Source organism: Phacochoerus africanus, chromosome 2 (genome assembly GCF_016906955.1).
Source record: "Phacochoerus africanus isolate WHEZ1 chromosome 2, ROS_Pafr_v1, whole genome shotgun sequence".
Lineage (NCBI taxonomy): Eukaryota > Metazoa > Chordata > Mammalia > Artiodactyla > Suidae > Phacochoerus > Phacochoerus africanus.
In genome coordinates this window covers 16,093,998-16,111,571 of record NC_062545.1, presented here as the reverse complement: position 1 = coordinate 16,111,571, position 17,574 = coordinate 16,093,998, and the positions used below count along the sequence as shown (strand labels likewise).

Sequence of the window (17,574 nt, the reverse complement as noted above, 5' to 3'; positions counted from 1 at the left end):
TGCTCCTGGAACCTGGACTCGTTTCAAAGCCCCCGTGAGAGCAGACTCCCCAGGGAGGTGATCTCAATGGGTCTGAGCAACAGAGCATAATTTCACAAACAGTAGTCAGGAGAAAATTCTAGCTGATCGCTTGGTGTTTCTTTTTCTTTTTTCTTTCTTTTTTTGTTTTTTTTTTTGTTGTTATTGTTTTGTTTTTTTGTCTTTTTAGGGCCAGACCGGCAGCATATGGAGGTTCTCAGGCTAGGGGTCGAATCGGAGCTTCAGCTGCTGGCCTACACCACAGCCACAGCAACTCAGAATCCCAGCTGCATCTGATCCTTAACCCACTGAGTGAGGCCAGGGATCAAACCCGAGTCTTCATGGATAAGAGTCAGGCTCTTTAACCACTGAGCCACGATGGGAACTCCTGGTGTTTCTTAAGCTTGGCACTCATCCCCATCCACATCTTTCAATAGGAAACCCAGGCTCAGGAAGGAAAAGAGATGGAATGGGGCCCCTGGCCAGCAAAGGACTCAGCACAGGCCTCCCAGTTCTGGTCTCAGCCCTGCCACCCCTGAAGTGGGCAAAGGCCAGAACCACCTGGGAGAGCAGAGCCATGGATCCCTGTGTCACAGTCTTGCCAGAGACTTTGAATGTCACTGGCTGTCTCTCTGGATGGAGGTAAGGACCTGAGACAAGGACTCACTTACCAAGAATTAGGAATCATTTCCAGGCTCGACCACTGATGCCTCCCTCTTCATCAGCAGACAGCCTAGGTGTGAATTCTGGGCTGTAAAAGCACTAGTTGGAGGCCACCTGAAGACTAAGTGAGTGGGACAAAAGGGAGAGGGAAGAATTGCCCCCTCTAACCTTCTCCCCCTCCCTCCTAAGCCCCTATACCCTCCTGGCCCACCACCCTCTTCCCACCCCCACCACGCCCGCCCACAAATCCTCCCCCAAACCCTCCCCCTCTACCCCACTCCCCATCGGGCTCTGAAGCCTCCATCCAGGGGGCTCTGAAGCCTCCAGGGGGCGCTGTGGCATATTTGTTTCGGAAAAGTTTCATCATTCCCTCCGGGCTCCCCGTGAAACTTGGAGATAAAATTGCCTCGGTCCTCTGGATTTTTTTAAAAAAACATTTCTTCTGGTTCACAAAAACTCTTCGGCTCCACTGGCATAGAAACTACTAGAAAACACATCGTCGATGACACTACAGGTCCCGGCAGGTCTTCAGTCCCTTCGCTAGGCTGGCAGAGTTCTCCGCAAAGAAAAGCCGGAGTCTTTGAAGCAAAGCAGGATTGACTGAAATCGGGACTGGGGAACTGGAGACGGGACAGCCGAAGGACCAGAAGAAAAGATAGGCCGAGGAGCAGGAGGACAGAGCGTGGGCATGAACAGGAAGTGGTACCGGGCAGGGCTCCGGGGGCGTGGAAACAGCCTGCCATCACCTTTCAGGCACCGGGCGCTGGGGAATCTGCGTTCCAGACCCCGGCGCGCGCTCTGCAAAGTCGGGGCTCCTGCAGGATCCGTGACGATGGCGCAGACCGCTGGCTCCAAGGCGGGTCTGGGCTTCCTGGGTCTGCTTTTTTCTCTCTGGTTGTGCCCGGCGGCCTGCGGTGAGTTCGGGGATGAACCTGGCGGGGTCGGGGCGCCGCGCCTAATGAGAGGGAGATGGAGCATCCGCTTGGGTTTGCGAAACTTCTCTTTGGGTGGGGCCGGCGCCCCTACGAAACTCTTTTGCCTTTGCGGCTCCTCTGTGACTTCCCTCTGGGTCCCAAATGGCGAACTGAGTGAAAAAGTAACGCCAGGAGGCTGGGGGGGGACCGGAAATGGGGCACCGCAAGCCTCCAGGCCCGAGTCCTCCCTTGGGGAAGTGGAGCCCCTGCAACCGGGCCGGGGAGGACAGGCGGCCAGCTCCATAGGCTGCCATAGGAACAGGTGGCCATACTGCCTGAGACAACCAGACGGGGTGGGCGAGGGGGATAGGGGGTGGGGAGTAGGGGCGGCAGGGTGGGGGTGGGGGGTAGAGTGGGCGGAGGGGGCGGGGGGATGGGGAGTGGGGTAGAGTGGGCTGGCTTGTCGGCGGGCGTGGTGGGGGTGGGGTGGGGGTGGGAAGAGGGTGGTGGGCAAGGAGGGTATAGGGGCTTAGGAGGGAGGGGGAGGAGGTTAGAGGGGGCATCTAAGGGGTTGGGAGACAGAGGGATAGGGTGGGGGGGAGGGGGGCCTGGGTGGTGCCTGTCCCCAGATCGCCCCATAGGGTCCTGCTTGTGGTTACAATACTCTTTATTACCCATCTCCCTGGGGCCCCTCGAGGCCCAGGACCTCCCACACCCTCCCACCTATGAAGGGGCCCTATTTCCTCCCCCCACCAACTGGCCCCTTATCCCTGGCCTGAGGACACAGTCCAGCAACAGCCTGGGAATCTGACCCACGACTGCTTCAAGCAAAAGGGACTGGAAGCAGTTTCCCAAAGTGTGAGGCAGGGAATGAGGGTGAGGCGGGGCCCCCCACCTTCATATTGGCACCCCCTGGGGAGCCCCCAGCCTTTAACAGGTATTCATTAGGACAGGGGTTTGCAGGCTTTTTCTCGCAAAGGCAGAAGGGAAATCTGTTGCCTTTACAGCCCCCACTGTGGTGGTGCAACAACAGTCATGGACAAGATGCAAAGCAGTGGGGAAGTAGGTTTGGCCACTGCCCTAGTCTCTGATCTCAGTCCTGGGGGACCCGCCTCCCAGGGAATCCTCCTAGGGGAGCCCCAGCTGCTGGGTGCTGAACAGCCAGAAACATGCCCTGTGCTGCCTTGTAGCTTCTGGGTGCTGTGAATGAGACAGCAAGGTGGGGGTGGCAGCTTCATGCTAATGCATCATTTCCTTACGAAGGGTGCACCCAACTCTTTTTGGTCCCTTGTGTTTACGTTGAGTTCTAATACTTTGGGGAGGTTTTTATCCAGGAGCAAGCACTGCAGCCAAGGCTTTTCAGTCTGAGGTTTCAGTTCCCAGACTGTCTCACTTGAGCTGTTGGACTCGCTTCCCATCCGTGCTCTCCTCGTAGCTCCATGGAGTCCTCAGGCTTTCCCAGGGAGCGGGGCTGACCACGCACGCTCCTGCCCTTCTATGGCATGTCCACCCTGGCACATTCCCGTCTCTGGGCCTTTCCATCCCCTCCTCTACCAGCTGCCTCGGACACTCTGGACTTCCTGTTTCTCAGATAGTATGGGCCGGGCCTCCTTCCACTTCCAAGACCCAGCCTAGTAGCCGAGGAGTGGATTCTCCCTGGGCCTGGCTGAATCCTGAGACCTGTGACTGCAAAGAGTGCCTTGTCCAGCTCCGGGCTCTCTGCTTATCCGCCCCCACTGGGACCTCCCTTCCTCAGGAGCAGCCCCTACACGCTCTCCATCCCCCCCAGGACCCGGACTGGATTCTGCCCATCCTCTGGCTCCAGGCCTTTCCCCAATAGGTGCTGGGAGGAAAAGCTTATGTGCTGACTGATGCCGGGTACTGACCTGGTGGACAAGAGGACATATCTGGGCTGTGTGATTTCTTGCTAGGCAGGGACCCCTCTTTCTCCTCAAGGAGGGGAGCAGCACAAGCCTGTCCCTGGTGTGGCAGGGGGTGGGGGCGGGGGGGGGGAACAGTCCTAGTTCTGCCAGCCCAGCCCCGCACATCTTTGCTGTCACACGAAGCGGGAAGTGGGTCTATGCATCCTTGGCTCCAAACCCCAACCCTCACCTGCGTTTTGCCTTCACAGATACTCACTCTCTTTGCTATAACTTCACCATCATTCCAAACCCCAGCCCTGGACACCCCTGGTGTGTGGTTGAAGCCCAGGTGGATGCAGAGGATTTTCTTTCCTGTGACTGTGGTGTTGCTCAGATCCAATCCGTGAGTTCCCTGGGAGAGGAGGTGAAAGGCACAAAGAACTGGGAGATACAGATCGAAACACTCAAAGACGTCGGGGACTTCCTCAAGGCGCAACTGCCTGACATCATGCCGGAGAACTACACGGCCAGTGGTGAGTCAGGAAATCCAAGTGCGGGAGGAGCAGTGTGGGCTTAGCCGCTCTCGTTGTATTTGGCTAAAGAAATAAAATCAGATTGGGTGCTGGTCCTCGCAGGAAGCCCAGGGCAAAGAGCAGGCCCTGGAGGGAAGAACAGGGTCCGGGGAGATGGCGCAGGGAGGGGGTGAAAAATCTGTCCAGACCAGACACGTGCTCCTTCCCACGGTGGGGGGCAGACCCTCCCACGCTGCAGGTCAAGGTGACGTGCCAGTCTCAAGATGATGGACACACGAGTGGATCCTGGAAATTTGCCTTCAATGGACAGCTCTGCCTCCACATCGATTCAGACAATATGAACTTGACCGTAGTTCACTCTGGAGGCAGACGGATGAAAGAGAAGTGGGAGAGTGACCGGACTGTGACCAGCTTCCTCAGGAAGATATCCCTGGGTGACTGCAAATCCTGGCTCACCCATTTCTTGGTGCACTGGGAGAAAATGTTGAAGACAGCGGGTAAGTGGGAAGACGAGGAGGAAGTGGTGGTCTTTTCAAGGCGGTGCCCTCTACACTCCCGTGTGCGCGTGCCTGTGTGTGTGCATGTGTGTGTGTCTGGGAAGTGGGCTCTTCTTGGGGGAGCAGGGGCCCCGGGGGTGGTCTGCCTCGCTCCTTGCCTCTCCCACCTCCTGACATCCCTTCCTTGCTGCCCAGGCCTTCGCACCACTCACCATGCTGACCCTAAACACGAGGGCATCATTCGGATGCCAGAGATTTATTTCTTACTCTTCTCTCCTTCTAGAAACTTCAAAACAAAAAACGACAACAGCAAAAAAACCCCAACTCTTCTATTTCTGGAAACCTCAAATGTCAGCTCCCGAGGGACTTCTCTGTCCCCATTGTCACGCGTCAGCTCTTCTTCTGTCACAGTAGACCCTCTGCTTCTCGCATTAGCTGTCTGAGCCCGTGGGGACAGGGCTCATCCCTCCCTCATCTTCCTCAGGACCTGTGGCTGGGGCTGCCACGTGGGGGGCTACGCTGTCTGCATAGTAGGGGTGCCTAGGCCAGGGGATCTGAGGAGGCCTGTCCCCGGTTTGGGGGTCCAGATAAGGGCTTTCACTCTCCTTTCCTTGCAGCATCACCAACTACAGCGCCCCCCACAGCCCATTCCAAGGGTGCAGCCATCAAGCCCAGCGCCTGGTTCCCACTCCTGGTCCTGGTCCTGGTCCTCGCGGGGCTCGTGCTAACTGTCCTCCTGGGCTGAGTCCTTTACAGGTGCAGGTACGGAGGGCAGACCTTAGAGGGAAGGCGGGGCGGGGGTTTGGGGGGAGGATGGGGAAGGGTGGTCCCAGCCTGGCCCTGCCCCGCACTGAACCTCCCCGTCCTGCAGGTGAAGCCGGGTGAGGGAGACCTCACACCACTTGGCAGCGATAACTTGGAGCAGCTCAGCCCTGAGATCTGCTAACCTCTTACTGCCAGGCCAAGTGGGAAAGGAAGGGGGCACACAAGGCTGAGGGCCTGGTGACGCTCGAGGGCTTTAGCGGGTCCGCCTGGCTCGCCACAGATGTCTGCTTGGCAGGCAGAGCCCGGTGGCCGGTGGCGTGGGGACCAGAGGCACCCGGGATGCGGGCAGAATTCACATTTGGGTGGTGAATGTGTGGGGGAGGGGAGGCATCCGGGGGGCTGAGAGCAGGGGCCTGGGTCTGATCCAACTCCAAAGGCTGGTGTTCCGTGCTGGTTCCCCCAGGAAGCAGCGCGGGTCGGGCAGGCGAGGCAGAAGGCGGACAGGAGAGACTTCAGGATGGGGTCGGGAGGAGGCCAGGGCTCTGTGGAGTCGTGGGAGCTCTGGCTCAGCCTGTGATACCACATGGCACCAGCCTCCTGCAGACTCCAGAGCCTAGGTTCCTGAGTGGCAGAGGTGACTCGGGAGATGGCTGGGACTGAGCTGGGCAGATGCTTCCAGCTGAGCTGGACCAGGAGGAGATGGGGCAGGGCAGGGCCTTCACGCTGAGAGCTGCGCATGCTGCTGGCTAAGAGCCGGGAGAGCAGGGGAAAGGAGGACGTTGCCTGCGGCCTCCCCAAGGCTGTCAGGGTGCAAGGCCCCTCCTCCGTGACAGCAGCTACTGGCTCCCTTAGGCCTTTGCCAGGGGAGCATCAGGACCCGTGTAAAGGGAGCCGAGTGGCCCCTTCCTGGCTTGAGTGCTGAGCCTGAGCGGGTGTAGCAGAGCCTGGCGCTGACAGTGAGATGCAGCAAAGGAAGGAAGAGCCGAGCACCAGCTGCTGGACCCGGGCGGGGGTGGGGGGTCGGGGACACACACAGGCCCATCACTCGGCTCCAGTGGGGCTCCAGGTGGGAAGGAGGGGGAGCCCCAGGGAAGTGACAGGATGTTCTCAGCCACCTGGACCAACACCTGTTTCTTTTCTGAAGGTGAAAGGTGCTGCCACGACGCCCCAACAGGGTGGTCGGCCTCAGAGACTCGCCTTTGCCTCAGCTGCTTTGAGCTCCTGCTGTTCACCCTAGAGCCCAGGAGTTCCGACACTATGAACCCGAGCCTGCGGTTTGATCCGCGTGATACTCAGATACACTTTGTTGTGTCCCTGCTTGCACTTTGTGACCAGTTTACTTGGCACTTTTTTTTTTTTTTTTTATAAAACCTATGTTACCTCTTTCTCTTGGCACTAAGGAATGAAATCTCTGCCCTGAGATGTTCAGCTGCTTGAACAAGAAATCTCAGCAAAAAGGACATTTTCCATCTCTGGCTTGTGGAAGATCTGACTCCTCTCTGCGTCATGACCTTGTCCTTGCAAATGACGGCCACTGCCAGAGAAATACCATGTGCCATCACAGAACCTCAGGGATTCTTTTTAAATAAGTATAGTATGTTTAAATAGGATGTAAATTATCTTTGACTCTTTCCGTTAGTAACTTATAACTCTAAACTTATATTTAAGTAAATGTTTCTATATTCCAAAAAACTTAATTACTTCTGATCTCTGAGTTATAATCCAGGGGAGAAGTCGTGACTTTTCAGCATTCCTGTGCATTGGGGTGCGAGATATGACCGGTGATTCTGCTGCCTTTCTGTGGACACAGAATCGAAGGCCGGCTCTAAAGTAACACGCACTCCAGCTGTGTCCCAGACATTGTCCTGATGCCCTGGATGCGACATCCACCCAGGAACGGAAGCAGGGACATCTGCTCCAATTTCTCCCAGATCTGCACCCTCTCCTGTGATCCCTCCGTCTTGCCCTCCCCTCTCCAGGGAGAAGCCTGTCTTCACGTCCCAAAAGACAACCCTGGAATGTCGGGAGCCATAAGGCTGCTCCAGTAAAGAAAGCAAAGCCACAGTTGGCACCTGCGTGAGGCTTGTCTGGTTAGCAGAGCTACAGACAAGCTGAAGAAAGAAGAAGGATTGCAGAGCAATCCCTTGAAAGACATTGGCTCCAGGAAAATAAAAATGATATCCCCTAAAAAATATGTTAATCTATTTTTCTGTGTTTATCCTTCCTTTTCTATCTCTATTCACAGCTTTCTTACTGCTAAAGATTTGCCCTGGGTACATAAAACACTTGAACCAAAACAGAGTGAAGTTATTTAAACAATGTAATGGAAAGAGCCTTTGTTTTGGAGTAACAATTTATGGCACCTGTTTTGTGAGAGTATACAGGGGTAACGTGATTTCAGTCCCTTTACTTAAAAAGAAGTTTGGGGCTGGGAAAATGTTGTTTGGCCTATAAATTACTATTTTCTATAATAGATATATTTTTTATCAAATAGCAGTGTCACCTGTAACTTTTATCCTTTATGGGGGCATTTGCTAATTTTTGGGTATAATACTCCTTTCTATTGAAATTGGTGGTTTGGAACTTACGTAAATCAGCACAATAGGTTATACGCTTAGCTTGCTGGCGCCAAATAAATCGTGGTTTTAAGAATGCCATGAGCCCAAGGCTTTCATGCGTTTTGTTAACTACATACAACTTTAGTTAAAGAATGTTAGGTATCATAGTTTATTACTTATTAAAGCTTTGTTTTCTTTATATAGAATAGAATAGCTACTGTTGTTGACCTTTTAAGAAAAATACAGTATGAAATTTTAAGTTTGTAATCTTGAAGAAAAATCTGAAGTTGAAAGGAACATGTTTTAACTAGCCTTCTTTTTTGTATCTCGGGTGGAGGGAACAAAAGGGCTTTAAATCAAATGTTAATATCAAATCTTACACGAAACCTGATTGTGATAGGGTATAAAAACTGATGCTTTTCATTTAATAAATTGGGTCATCTGCAGCATGCAGCTGAGGAGTTGGCTCCAATTCTTTCTGCGCCGTTTGTAGCCCATCCTCTCCTTCGGCACTCCCTGGCTGCTGGGGCTGGACCTCGGCACTGGAAACCCTGTGTTCACAGTCAGATAATTGACAACATTTTTTGTTTTTTTTTTAATGGGTTTTCTTTTTTCCATTATCGTTGGTTTACAGTGTTCTGTCCATTTTCCCCTGTACAACAAAGTGACTCAGTCACATACACATATATACGTTCTTTTTTCTCACATTATCATGCTCCATCATGAGTGACTAGATAGAGTTCCCAGATAGCATTTTATTTTATTTATTTTTTTGGTCTTTTTGCCATTTCTTGGGCCACTCCCGCGGCATATGGGAGGTTCCCAGGTTAGGGGTCTAATCGGAGCTGTAGCTGCCAGCCTACATCAGAGCCACAGCAACGCTGGATCCGAGCCGCATCTGCGACCTACATCACAGCTCATGGCAACGCCGGATCATTAACCCACTGAGCAAGGGCAGGGATCGAACCCACAACGTCATGGTTCCTAGTCAGATTCAATTACTACTGAGCCATGATGGGAACACCATGTGTCACTTCTTGACATAGAAGTTTCACTGTATCTCACCAGTGGCTCGTGTGTTCATCCTACTGCACAGAAATCTGAGATCCAGGCTGGAAAACATGGACCACAAAGCTTGTAGATAACAGGTGGATTCTAGGTTGTGACAAGGTGAACAGTAAAGGGGGTCACATCAATTTTTTTGCTTTCCCACTGACTGAAAAGGCAGGTCACACTCCCCTGTAGTTTGTTAAGTGTGAAATCACGTCGTCTAAATTCGCGCTGTTTCTCTCTTAATAAAGTATACTTTATTGCCTGTGTCTTCTGTGAGCCATAATCATTTTGCTGGTGGGGGGTCTTGTCTGAGTGTCAGTGGCTGCAGGCTGATCAGGGTGGTGGCTTGTGGAAGGCTGGAGTGCCTGTGGCAATTTCTTAACGTAAGACAACAAGGACCTTTGCTCATCTGTTGATTCCTCCTCTCAGGAACAATTTCTCAGTGCTCTTTGATAGCATCTGACCCAGAGTGGAACTTCTTTCAAACTTGGAGTCACTCCTCTCAAACCCTGCTGCTGCTTTTGCAATTAGGTGTGTACAGCATGGTCTAAATCCTTTGTGGTCATTTCAACGAGCTCCGTAGCATCTTCACCAGGAGTCCTTTCTGTCTCAAGAAACCACTCTGCTCATCCACAACATGCAGCTCCTCACCCAGTAAGGTCTTATGATGAGAACTCGGCAGTGCAGTCACCTTTCCGGCTCCGTGTCTGATTCTAGCTCTCTTGCTCTTTCCAACTCATCTGCAGTTACTTCCTCCACTGAAGTCTCGAACCCCTCAAAGTCACTCATGTAGGTTGGAATCAGTTTCTTCCAAACTCCTCTTAATGTTGATATTTTAATCTGTTCCCATGGATCACAAGTATTTCCAATGGAATCTATAATTGTGAATTGACTCCAGAAGTTTTTCAATTGACTTTGCCCATAGCCAGCAGAGGGATCCCTGGCTTTAGCAAATATAGCCTTCCAGAATGTACCCCCTAATTACTAAGACCTGCAAGGCCATAGGCTGAAGAAGGGATGTTTTGTTAACAAGCTTAAAAACAATGTGAGGGGGGTTCCCATCGCGGCTCAGTGGTTAACGAACCCAACTGGCATCCATGAGGACCCAGGTTCTATCCCTGGCCTCACTCAGTAGGTTAAGGATCTGGCATTGCCGTGAGTCATGGTGCAGATTGCAGACGTGGCTTGGAGCCCACGTTGCTGTGGCTGTGATATAGGCTGGAGGCTACAGCTCCAATTTGACCCCTAGCCTGAGAACCTCCATATGCTGCGGGTGAAGCCCTAAAAAGACAAAAAGCCAAAAGAAAACAAAATGAGTTCCCATCATGGTTCAGCGGAAGTGAATCTGACTAGTATCCATGAGGTGCAGTTTCTAACCCTGGCCTCGCTCACTGGATTAAGCATCCAGCACTGCCGGGAGCTGTGGTGTAAGGTTCCAGATGCAGCTCTGATCCGGCGTTGCTGTGGCTGTGGTGTGGGCCAGTGGCTACAACTCCAACTTGATTCCTAGCCTGGGAAACTCCATATGCCACAGATGCCACCCTAAAAAAGACCAAAAAAAAAAAAGAACCTTATACATCTCCATCAGAGCTCTCACATGACCAAAGTACACAGTCAATGAGTGGTGATATTTTGAATCATTTTTTTCTGAGCAGTAAGTCTCAACAGTGGACCTGAAATATTTGGTAATCAATGCTATAGACAGATATGCTGTCATCCAGGCTTTGTTATTCCATTTAGGGTCCAAGGGCAGAGTCGATTTAGCACACTTCTCGAGGGCCCTAGGATTTTCCAAATGGTAAATGAGCCTGGGCTTCCACTTCAATGCACTCTTAGCCTCTAACAAGAGACTCAGCCTGTCCTTTGAAGCTCTGAAGGCAGGCATTGCCTGCTCCTCTCTAACCATGAATGTCCTGGAGGGCATCTTCTGCTCTTAGAAGGCTGCTTTGTCTATATTGAAAATCTGCTGTCTGGCAGAGCCGCTTGCACCAGTTACCGCAGCCGGATCTGGATCACCTGCTGATGCCTTTCCATCTGCCCTTGCTGCTTCACCTTGCATTTTGATGTTAGGAAGATGGCTTCTTTCCTTAAACCTCATGAGCCAACCTCTGCTCACTTCGACTGTTTCTTCTACAGCTTCCTCCCCTCTCTCAGCTGCCACAGACTCCAAGAGAGTTAGGGCCTTGCTCTGGATTAGTCTTTGGCTTAAGAGAATCTTGTGGATGGTTTGATCTCCTACCCAGACTTCTAAAATTTTGTCCCTTTCAGCAGTAAGACTGTTTGGCATTGTTATCATTTGTGTGTTCACAGGAGTAGCACTTGATATTTCTTTAAGAATTTTTCCTTTGCAATCACAACTTGCTAACTCTTTGGCACAAAAGGCCTGACTTTTGGCCTGTCTTGGTTTTTGACACACTTTCCTCAAAAGGCTAAGCCGTTCTAGCTTTGGATTTAGCGTGCCAGAGGCATGAGTCTCCCTCTCACTTGGACTCTTAGCGTCTACTGTAGAGCTGTTATTGGCCTAATTTCAACACAGTTGTGTCTCAGGGACTCAGGGGGCCTGAGGAGAGGAAGAGAGATGAGGGAAGAGCCAGTCAGTGGAGCAGTCAGACCGCACACACCGCTTATGGATTCAGCTTGCCATCTGATATGGACATGGTTCCTGGCCCAGGCAGGGGAGCCAGTGCACCCAAGGCACACCTCACACATGCCCCCACGTGTGCTCCCCTTGTGTGCCCCAGCCCCTGGGTTACACCAGACCCCTGGTGGAGGGAGAATCAGCAACTGAGGCGATTTCATGGATGTGGGCTCTAGATCTTACTTCCAGAAATAGGACTAGGTGTCTGGCTGATGGGCCTGCGCTGGTTTCTTCATTTTCCCAGGCATCAGTTTCCACATCTGTAAACAGGAAACGCCAAGTCAGGGAATGAGTGGAGATTAAATGAGGAGACCCCCCAGGTCACCCTGAGCTCGCACATGCTGAGGACTCAGCACGCCCTCTATCAGGAGTTAGTACTGCTTTGGGGAGGTCATGGGCCAGGGTCACTCGGGTCGAGAGAGGTGAGCCAAGTGCTGTGGTCCTCCGTACTTCCTCTGTCACTTAAGATGTCTTGGAACATGTGGCAATAGAACCAAAGAAAAGCACCCACTGAACAGGAGCTTTCTCAGACCTGACAAATGGTGTCACTCTTCATCCCCAGATAAGCCTGACATCATGGAAATGCTGGCTGGACACTTGGTAAATGAGTTCATGAATGAGGCAACTATAAGAACCAGGACTTCCCGTTGTGGCTCGGTGGTAATGAACCCAACTAGAATCCATGAGGATGCGGGTTCGATCCCTGGCCTTGCTAAACGGGGTGAAGGATCCAGCGTTACTGTGAGCTGTGGTGTAGGTAGATGCTGCTGCGATCTGGTGTTGCTCTGGCTTTGGCGTAGGCTGGCAGCTGCAGCTCAGATTCAACCCCTAGCCTGGGAACTTCCGTACACTGCAGGTGATTCAGCCCTAAAAAAATAGACAAGAAATAAAATAGAATAAAGTAGAGTAAATGTAATAAATAGCCATTTTATTGGAATATGGTTAACATACAAAGTTGTGTTCCTTTCAGCATACAGCAAAGTGAATCAGTTATACATGTACATATATCCATTCCTTTTCAGATTCTTCTCCCATATAGAGTATTACCCAGTATTGAGTAAATTTCCCTGTGCCATACAGTAGGTCCATGTTACCCATCTGTGTTACATGCAACAGTGTGTATTCATCAATACCAACCCCCTAACTGCCACCTGCCACGTTTCCCCTTTGGAAACATAAGTGTGGATTGGAAATCGTTGAGTCTGTTTCTGTTTTGTAACGTCTATACCATCACTGCTCCTAGACTCTCCATATTAGTCATCTCACATGAGATTCGTCTTTCTCTGTTTGACTTACTTCACTGAGTAGGATCCCTTCTAGGTCCATCCACGTTGCTGCAGGTGGCTGAGCAAGAGTCCACTGAGTCTATGGCCTGTGTCTTCTTTAGCCAATCCTCGGCTGATGGACATTTATTGCACCTGCATTTGTCCTTCACAGACTCTCACCCTCTTTGCTCTGACGTCATTGTCAACCCTAAATCCAGAACAGGACCACCATGGGCTGAGGTCCAAGCTCAGGTCAAGGGAAGGACCTTTCTTTACTGTCGCTGTCTTAGTGAGAAGCTCAAAGTCCTTGGGCCTCTGAGTCGTGAAGGTGAAAGGCCTGAGAGGCAAAGGAAACCACTTCCGTTACACTGGAAATTGTCCCAAGCAGCGGTAAGTATGAAAGGGCAAACCTAGAGGAGACGTCGGAGGGGTAGGGAGCTGTGTGCTGATGAAAGAACTGGAAGCTGGTCCCAGCTGAGAGGCTCGGCAGCCAAGGCGGGACGGAGAAGACAGAGCAGGACGAGGAGATTCGAGGAGAAGCTGAGGAGTGATGGGGGCACTGGGAAGGGTTGTCCAGACCACAGGCTGACCTCCACCCCCGGGGGCAGGTCCTCCCACCCTGTGGGCAGGGTGATGTGTCCCTGCAAAGCCAAGGGACCCTCTAGCGGATTCTGGCGCTTTGGCTTCCAAGGACAGAAAGCCTCTGCTTGCTTTTCTTTTTGTCACTGCACCTCGCGGATAGAGTAGATCCCAGGCTAGGGGCTGAATCAGAGCTGCAGCTGCCGGCCTGCTCCACAGCCGTAGCAACGGTAGGTCAGAGCTGCATCGGAGACCTATTCTGCAGCTTGGATGCTTAACCCACTGAGTGAGGCCAGGGATGGAACCCACATCCTCGTGAATACTAGTCCCATTCTTAACCCATTGAACCACAATGGGAACCCCAAAACCGTCTTCTTTTGACTCAGAGACCAGAAACTGGACAGTGTTTCATGCTGGAGGCACAGTGGAAAACGACAGGCCTGTGACCGAAGTCACAAATGGAGAGGGTAAGAGCTGCCTGAGCAGGCGGTGGGCCCTGGAATAAAAAGCTGACATAACAGGTCACAGCCAGTGGGGCTGGAAGGGGAGTTCTCTTGAAATGAGTAGACTTCCCCCAATCTGTGTGTGTGTGTGAGAGAGAGAGAGAAAGTGACTCCTCTGCCAGGAGCTGTTCCTGGGAGGCCCAGGCCCCGGGCACGTTCTCCACCCCCTTTCTCCTCTCACCCCCTGACGTCTCTTGCTCGCAGCACAGGCCTCGGGACCATTCACCACACACTCCTGCCCAAACATCAGCCAGCGTCCTGATCCCAGAGATTTACCTTGTACTGTTCCCTCTTCCACAATCATTCGTTTTCCTTTTTTTTTTTTTTTTGTCTTTTCTAGGGCCGAACCCGTGGCATATGGAGGTTCCCAGGCTAGGGGTCCAATTGGAGCTGTAGCTACCGGTCTACACCAGAGCCACAGCAACTCGAGATCCGAGCTGCATCTGTGACCTACACTACAGCTTACACCACGTTGGATCCTTAACCTACTGAGCAAAACCAGGGATGGAACCTGCAACCTCGTGGCTCCTAGTGGGATTCGTTAACCCTGAGCTATGATGGGAACTCCAGAATCATTTGTTTTTCAACTCACCTGTTCTCTTTCTAGAAATGCTTCAATACCCTCTCAAACTCCCTACCACCCTCCTCGCCAGCCACCTCCTCTTCTGTCACAGCAGCAGGGACTGGGTGTTTATGACCCTGGCCTCCCCCATTAGCTTTGGAGCTGTCTCGGCCCAGCCCCTAGACACCAGTGAGTCCAAAGTTGACAGGCAGCAGCAATCTGCACCCTTAGGTTCCCTGGGGCAGCAGGAGCCGAGGAGACACCGCCTCGGAATTGGAGTCTCCACAAGGACTTTCATTTGTGTGATTCCATTTCCAGGCCAGCAACCACGGCCCCAGGCACAGCCCTACCCAGAACCACAGCCATCAGGCCCAGGGCCTGGATCAGCCCTGTGATGCTCGCCTGCTCAGTCAGAGCTGGCATCCAAGGCAGACGTCTTTACACCAACAAGCACTGGGAACAGAACTGAGAGCGACGCAAGGGGAAGACGGGCTGGGGTGGGGACAGGAACAGGGGAGCTTCCAGCCAATTCCCACCCCATGGCCTGAAACGTCTCATCCTCGAAAGGAGACCAGACCAGGCGAGTAAGACTGTGTTAGTCAAGGTTCCCTGAGACACAGAATCATTAGGAGACAGACAAACACACAGACAGATGATAGACAGACAGACAGACAGATAGGTCGGTATTAAGCCTGTCTGCCTGAGGACAGGGCATCGGTGGTGTGAGTAACCAGCTGGTCAGAAACCTGACTCAAACCAGATTTTCCCCTTGGGAGGGGCCTCTGCAGCGGGTGCTGTGGAGACAGCGGGGATACAAGGAATGGACAAATGCAACTCTGGGTGAAAGCAGAACCATGGACCACAGCCTGGACACGAGCAACCTATGTGTCCACTGATGGATGAAAGGGGAGAAAAGTGTGAGATATATGTGTACATCCATGTGCGGATGTGCCTGAATATTCTCCCTCCAAGAAAGAGAAGATCTGGTCACTTGTGAGAAGACGGAAGGAGCTTGAGGGCATTAGGCCCAGTGAAGTTAGCCAGACAGAGAAAGACAAATATCACATTATCTTGCGTATGTGGAAACTAAAAATAATTTTTTCAGACCCTCATGGATAGAGAGAACAGAGTGCTGGTGGTTGTCTGAGGTGGGGGTTAGGCAGGGGGGAGGAAGGGGTGAAGACAGTACAAGGTACAAACTTCCAGCCATAAAATAAAATAAGTCCTGGGGACATGAGGTAGAGCGTGGCGACCGCAGTTAAGAACACGGTGCAGCCACCCTTGCGCAGCCCACAGGTCTGACCTGGGTGGGTCCACCTTCATGCAGATTTTTGGTAACCACTGTCCCACGCCATTGGCCATGGCACGCATCTGAAGGAGTCGAATCCTCCTGTGGGTCCTCGGATGCGGGGGGCTGACGATGGGCCCCGAGCATCCCAGGTGGGTCCTGGAGCCAATCCCCGGGGGGATACCAAGAGACCGCTCTATTCTATCTTCCAACACAGCGAAGAGAGCACATCGCAAGAGGCAAAAGCCTGAACTACATGTGTGGTGCTTGGTAATGAGACGGTTCTGGTTTTCCTTGCACGATATATACAAGTACCACATCATTATCCTCTACACCGGACACTAAGGGCGTGGATGTCAACTGCATCTCAATAAAATACCATTGCAGAATTTTGCTCCATAACCCAGGAGAGATGCAACGGCCTTCACTCTGCCTCCAGGTTACAGAGTGAATAAAACCACGCAGTCTGCCAGATTTCTTGTGGAACAGACAATTTAAAGATCACTTGAAGTTTTACTACCACGTGGTCCATCTGTCAGTCTCAGATAGTATCCTGACACTGTGCATGCAAACAAATGTTTTGGAATTTAAGCAATGAGGACCTTTCTGATTTTGCCCCAGGCCCTCCCCCCTGGCAGGGACCTCCCTGTGCCCCCTCCAAGGTCACTCACCTCCTTCGGTGGGCAGCGCACATCCTTGTGGCACAAGCATCTCCACTTGGAAACGTTGCTCGAATCCCCCCACTCACAAAGCATCAGTATCCAGAACATAGAAAGCGCTCCTGCAAATAAATTGGAACAAGGGTGATTCTCAGAGACACAGGACAAATGATATCAGGACTCAACACTCAGCCAATCAGCCTATGAAGAGACTGAACCTGGCACATCTCACAAATAGTCCAGCAAACTAATCAAAAGGACACTGAATTACCCTCACAGGCCCAAGAAAGCAGAAATTTTTTAAAATATACTGAGAAGTACCACTGGAGTGAGTGGGACAAAAGGGAGAGGGTAGGAAATCCTCCTCAGAAGCGACGTCATTTGGGGAAGAAGCATCAAGTCGCCACCAGGGGGCGCTCTGACAGCTTCGGCTCCTGCCTCCCCGCTCCACACGAATGAAACTTCCAAGTAGAAATTGCTGCCTCAGTTTCCAGGGTTTTTTTTTTTTTTTTTTTTTTCCTAAGAAACAGTTGTTCTGGTTCACAAAAGGTCTCGGCCTCCACTGGCACAGAAATTACTAGAGAAGATATCGCTGATGACATTACAGATGCCGGCCGGTTTCAGTCCCTTTCGTTAGGCAGCAGAGTTCCCCGGAACGAAAATCTTGAGTCTCTTAGGAAAAGCAGGAATGACTGAATTGAGGACTGGAGTCGGGAAAGGTGAGGGGCGGGGAGAAGCGGGTCCAGAAAAGAAAAGCAGTGGAGCAGGAGCAGAGCCCTTGAAAATCAAAGGGAGGAGTTCCCGTCGTGGCTCAGTGGGTTAACGAATCCGACTAGGAACCATGAGATTGCGGGTTCGATCCCTGGCCTTGCTCAGTGGGTTAAGGATCCGGCATTGCCATGAGCTGTGGTGTAGGTTGCAGACGCGGCTCGGATCCCCGCGTTGCTGTGGCTCTAGTGTAGGCCGGCAGCTGCAGTGCTGATTCGACCCCTAGCCTGAGAACTTCCACTGGATGCAGGTGAAGCCCTAAAAAAACCTAAATAAATAAGTAAATAATGCCCGAGGCAGAAAGAGAGCAGATTTTGTAGGAGTAGGGACTTTTGAGTTATGATAATATTGGCAGTTGGCCCCACACACAAGCCCAGTCTGATCTCGGCTTTCCCAGGCCAAGCAAGTCCTTTTGCTGCTTCAAAAGCACTTAAGGACGCTACAGGTGT

General features: G+C 52.0%; 1 protein-coding gene and 1 long non-coding RNA gene across 5 annotated transcripts in view; one reads left to right on the top strand and one right to left on the bottom strand.

Moving 5' to 3' along the window:
- Window positions 1–1,050: 1,050 nt before the first annotated feature.
- On the top strand, window positions 1,051–6,944 carry LOC125121566 (UL16-binding protein 3-like). Of its 3 annotated transcripts, none has more exons than XM_047769957.1 (5): window positions 1,051–1,595; window positions 3,727–3,990; window positions 4,212–4,487; window positions 5,105–5,243; window positions 6,397–6,944. In XM_047769957.1, exons 1-4 carry the CDS (start codon window positions 1,370–1,372, stop codon window positions 5,230–5,232), a joined length of 894 nt encoding a protein of 297 aa, XP_047625913.1. In that variant the 5' UTR covers window positions 1,051–1,369; the 3' UTR covers window positions 5,233–5,243; window positions 6,397–6,944. The 3 variants fall into 3 exon arrangements, with proteins under 3 accessions (XP_047625913.1, XP_047625911.1, XP_047625910.1); XM_047769955.1 differs by having other exon boundaries at window positions 5,105–5,249; XM_047769954.1 differs by lacking the exons at window positions 5,105–5,243; window positions 6,397–6,944 and having other exon boundaries at window positions 4,212–5,097.
- Window positions 6,945–12,539: 5,595 nt separating this feature from the next.
- Window positions 12,540–17,574, bottom strand: part of LOC125121565 (uncharacterized) — a 49,526-nt gene continuing 44,491 nt past the window's right edge. For both annotated transcript variants that reach the window (XR_007133500.1, XR_007133499.1), the window contains exons 2-3: window positions 16,370–16,479; window positions 12,540–13,103 (exon numbers count right to left, since the gene is read on the bottom strand). This is a non-coding gene — a long non-coding RNA (uncharacterized LOC125121565). The remainder of the gene's footprint in view (window positions 13,104–16,369; window positions 16,480–17,574) is intronic.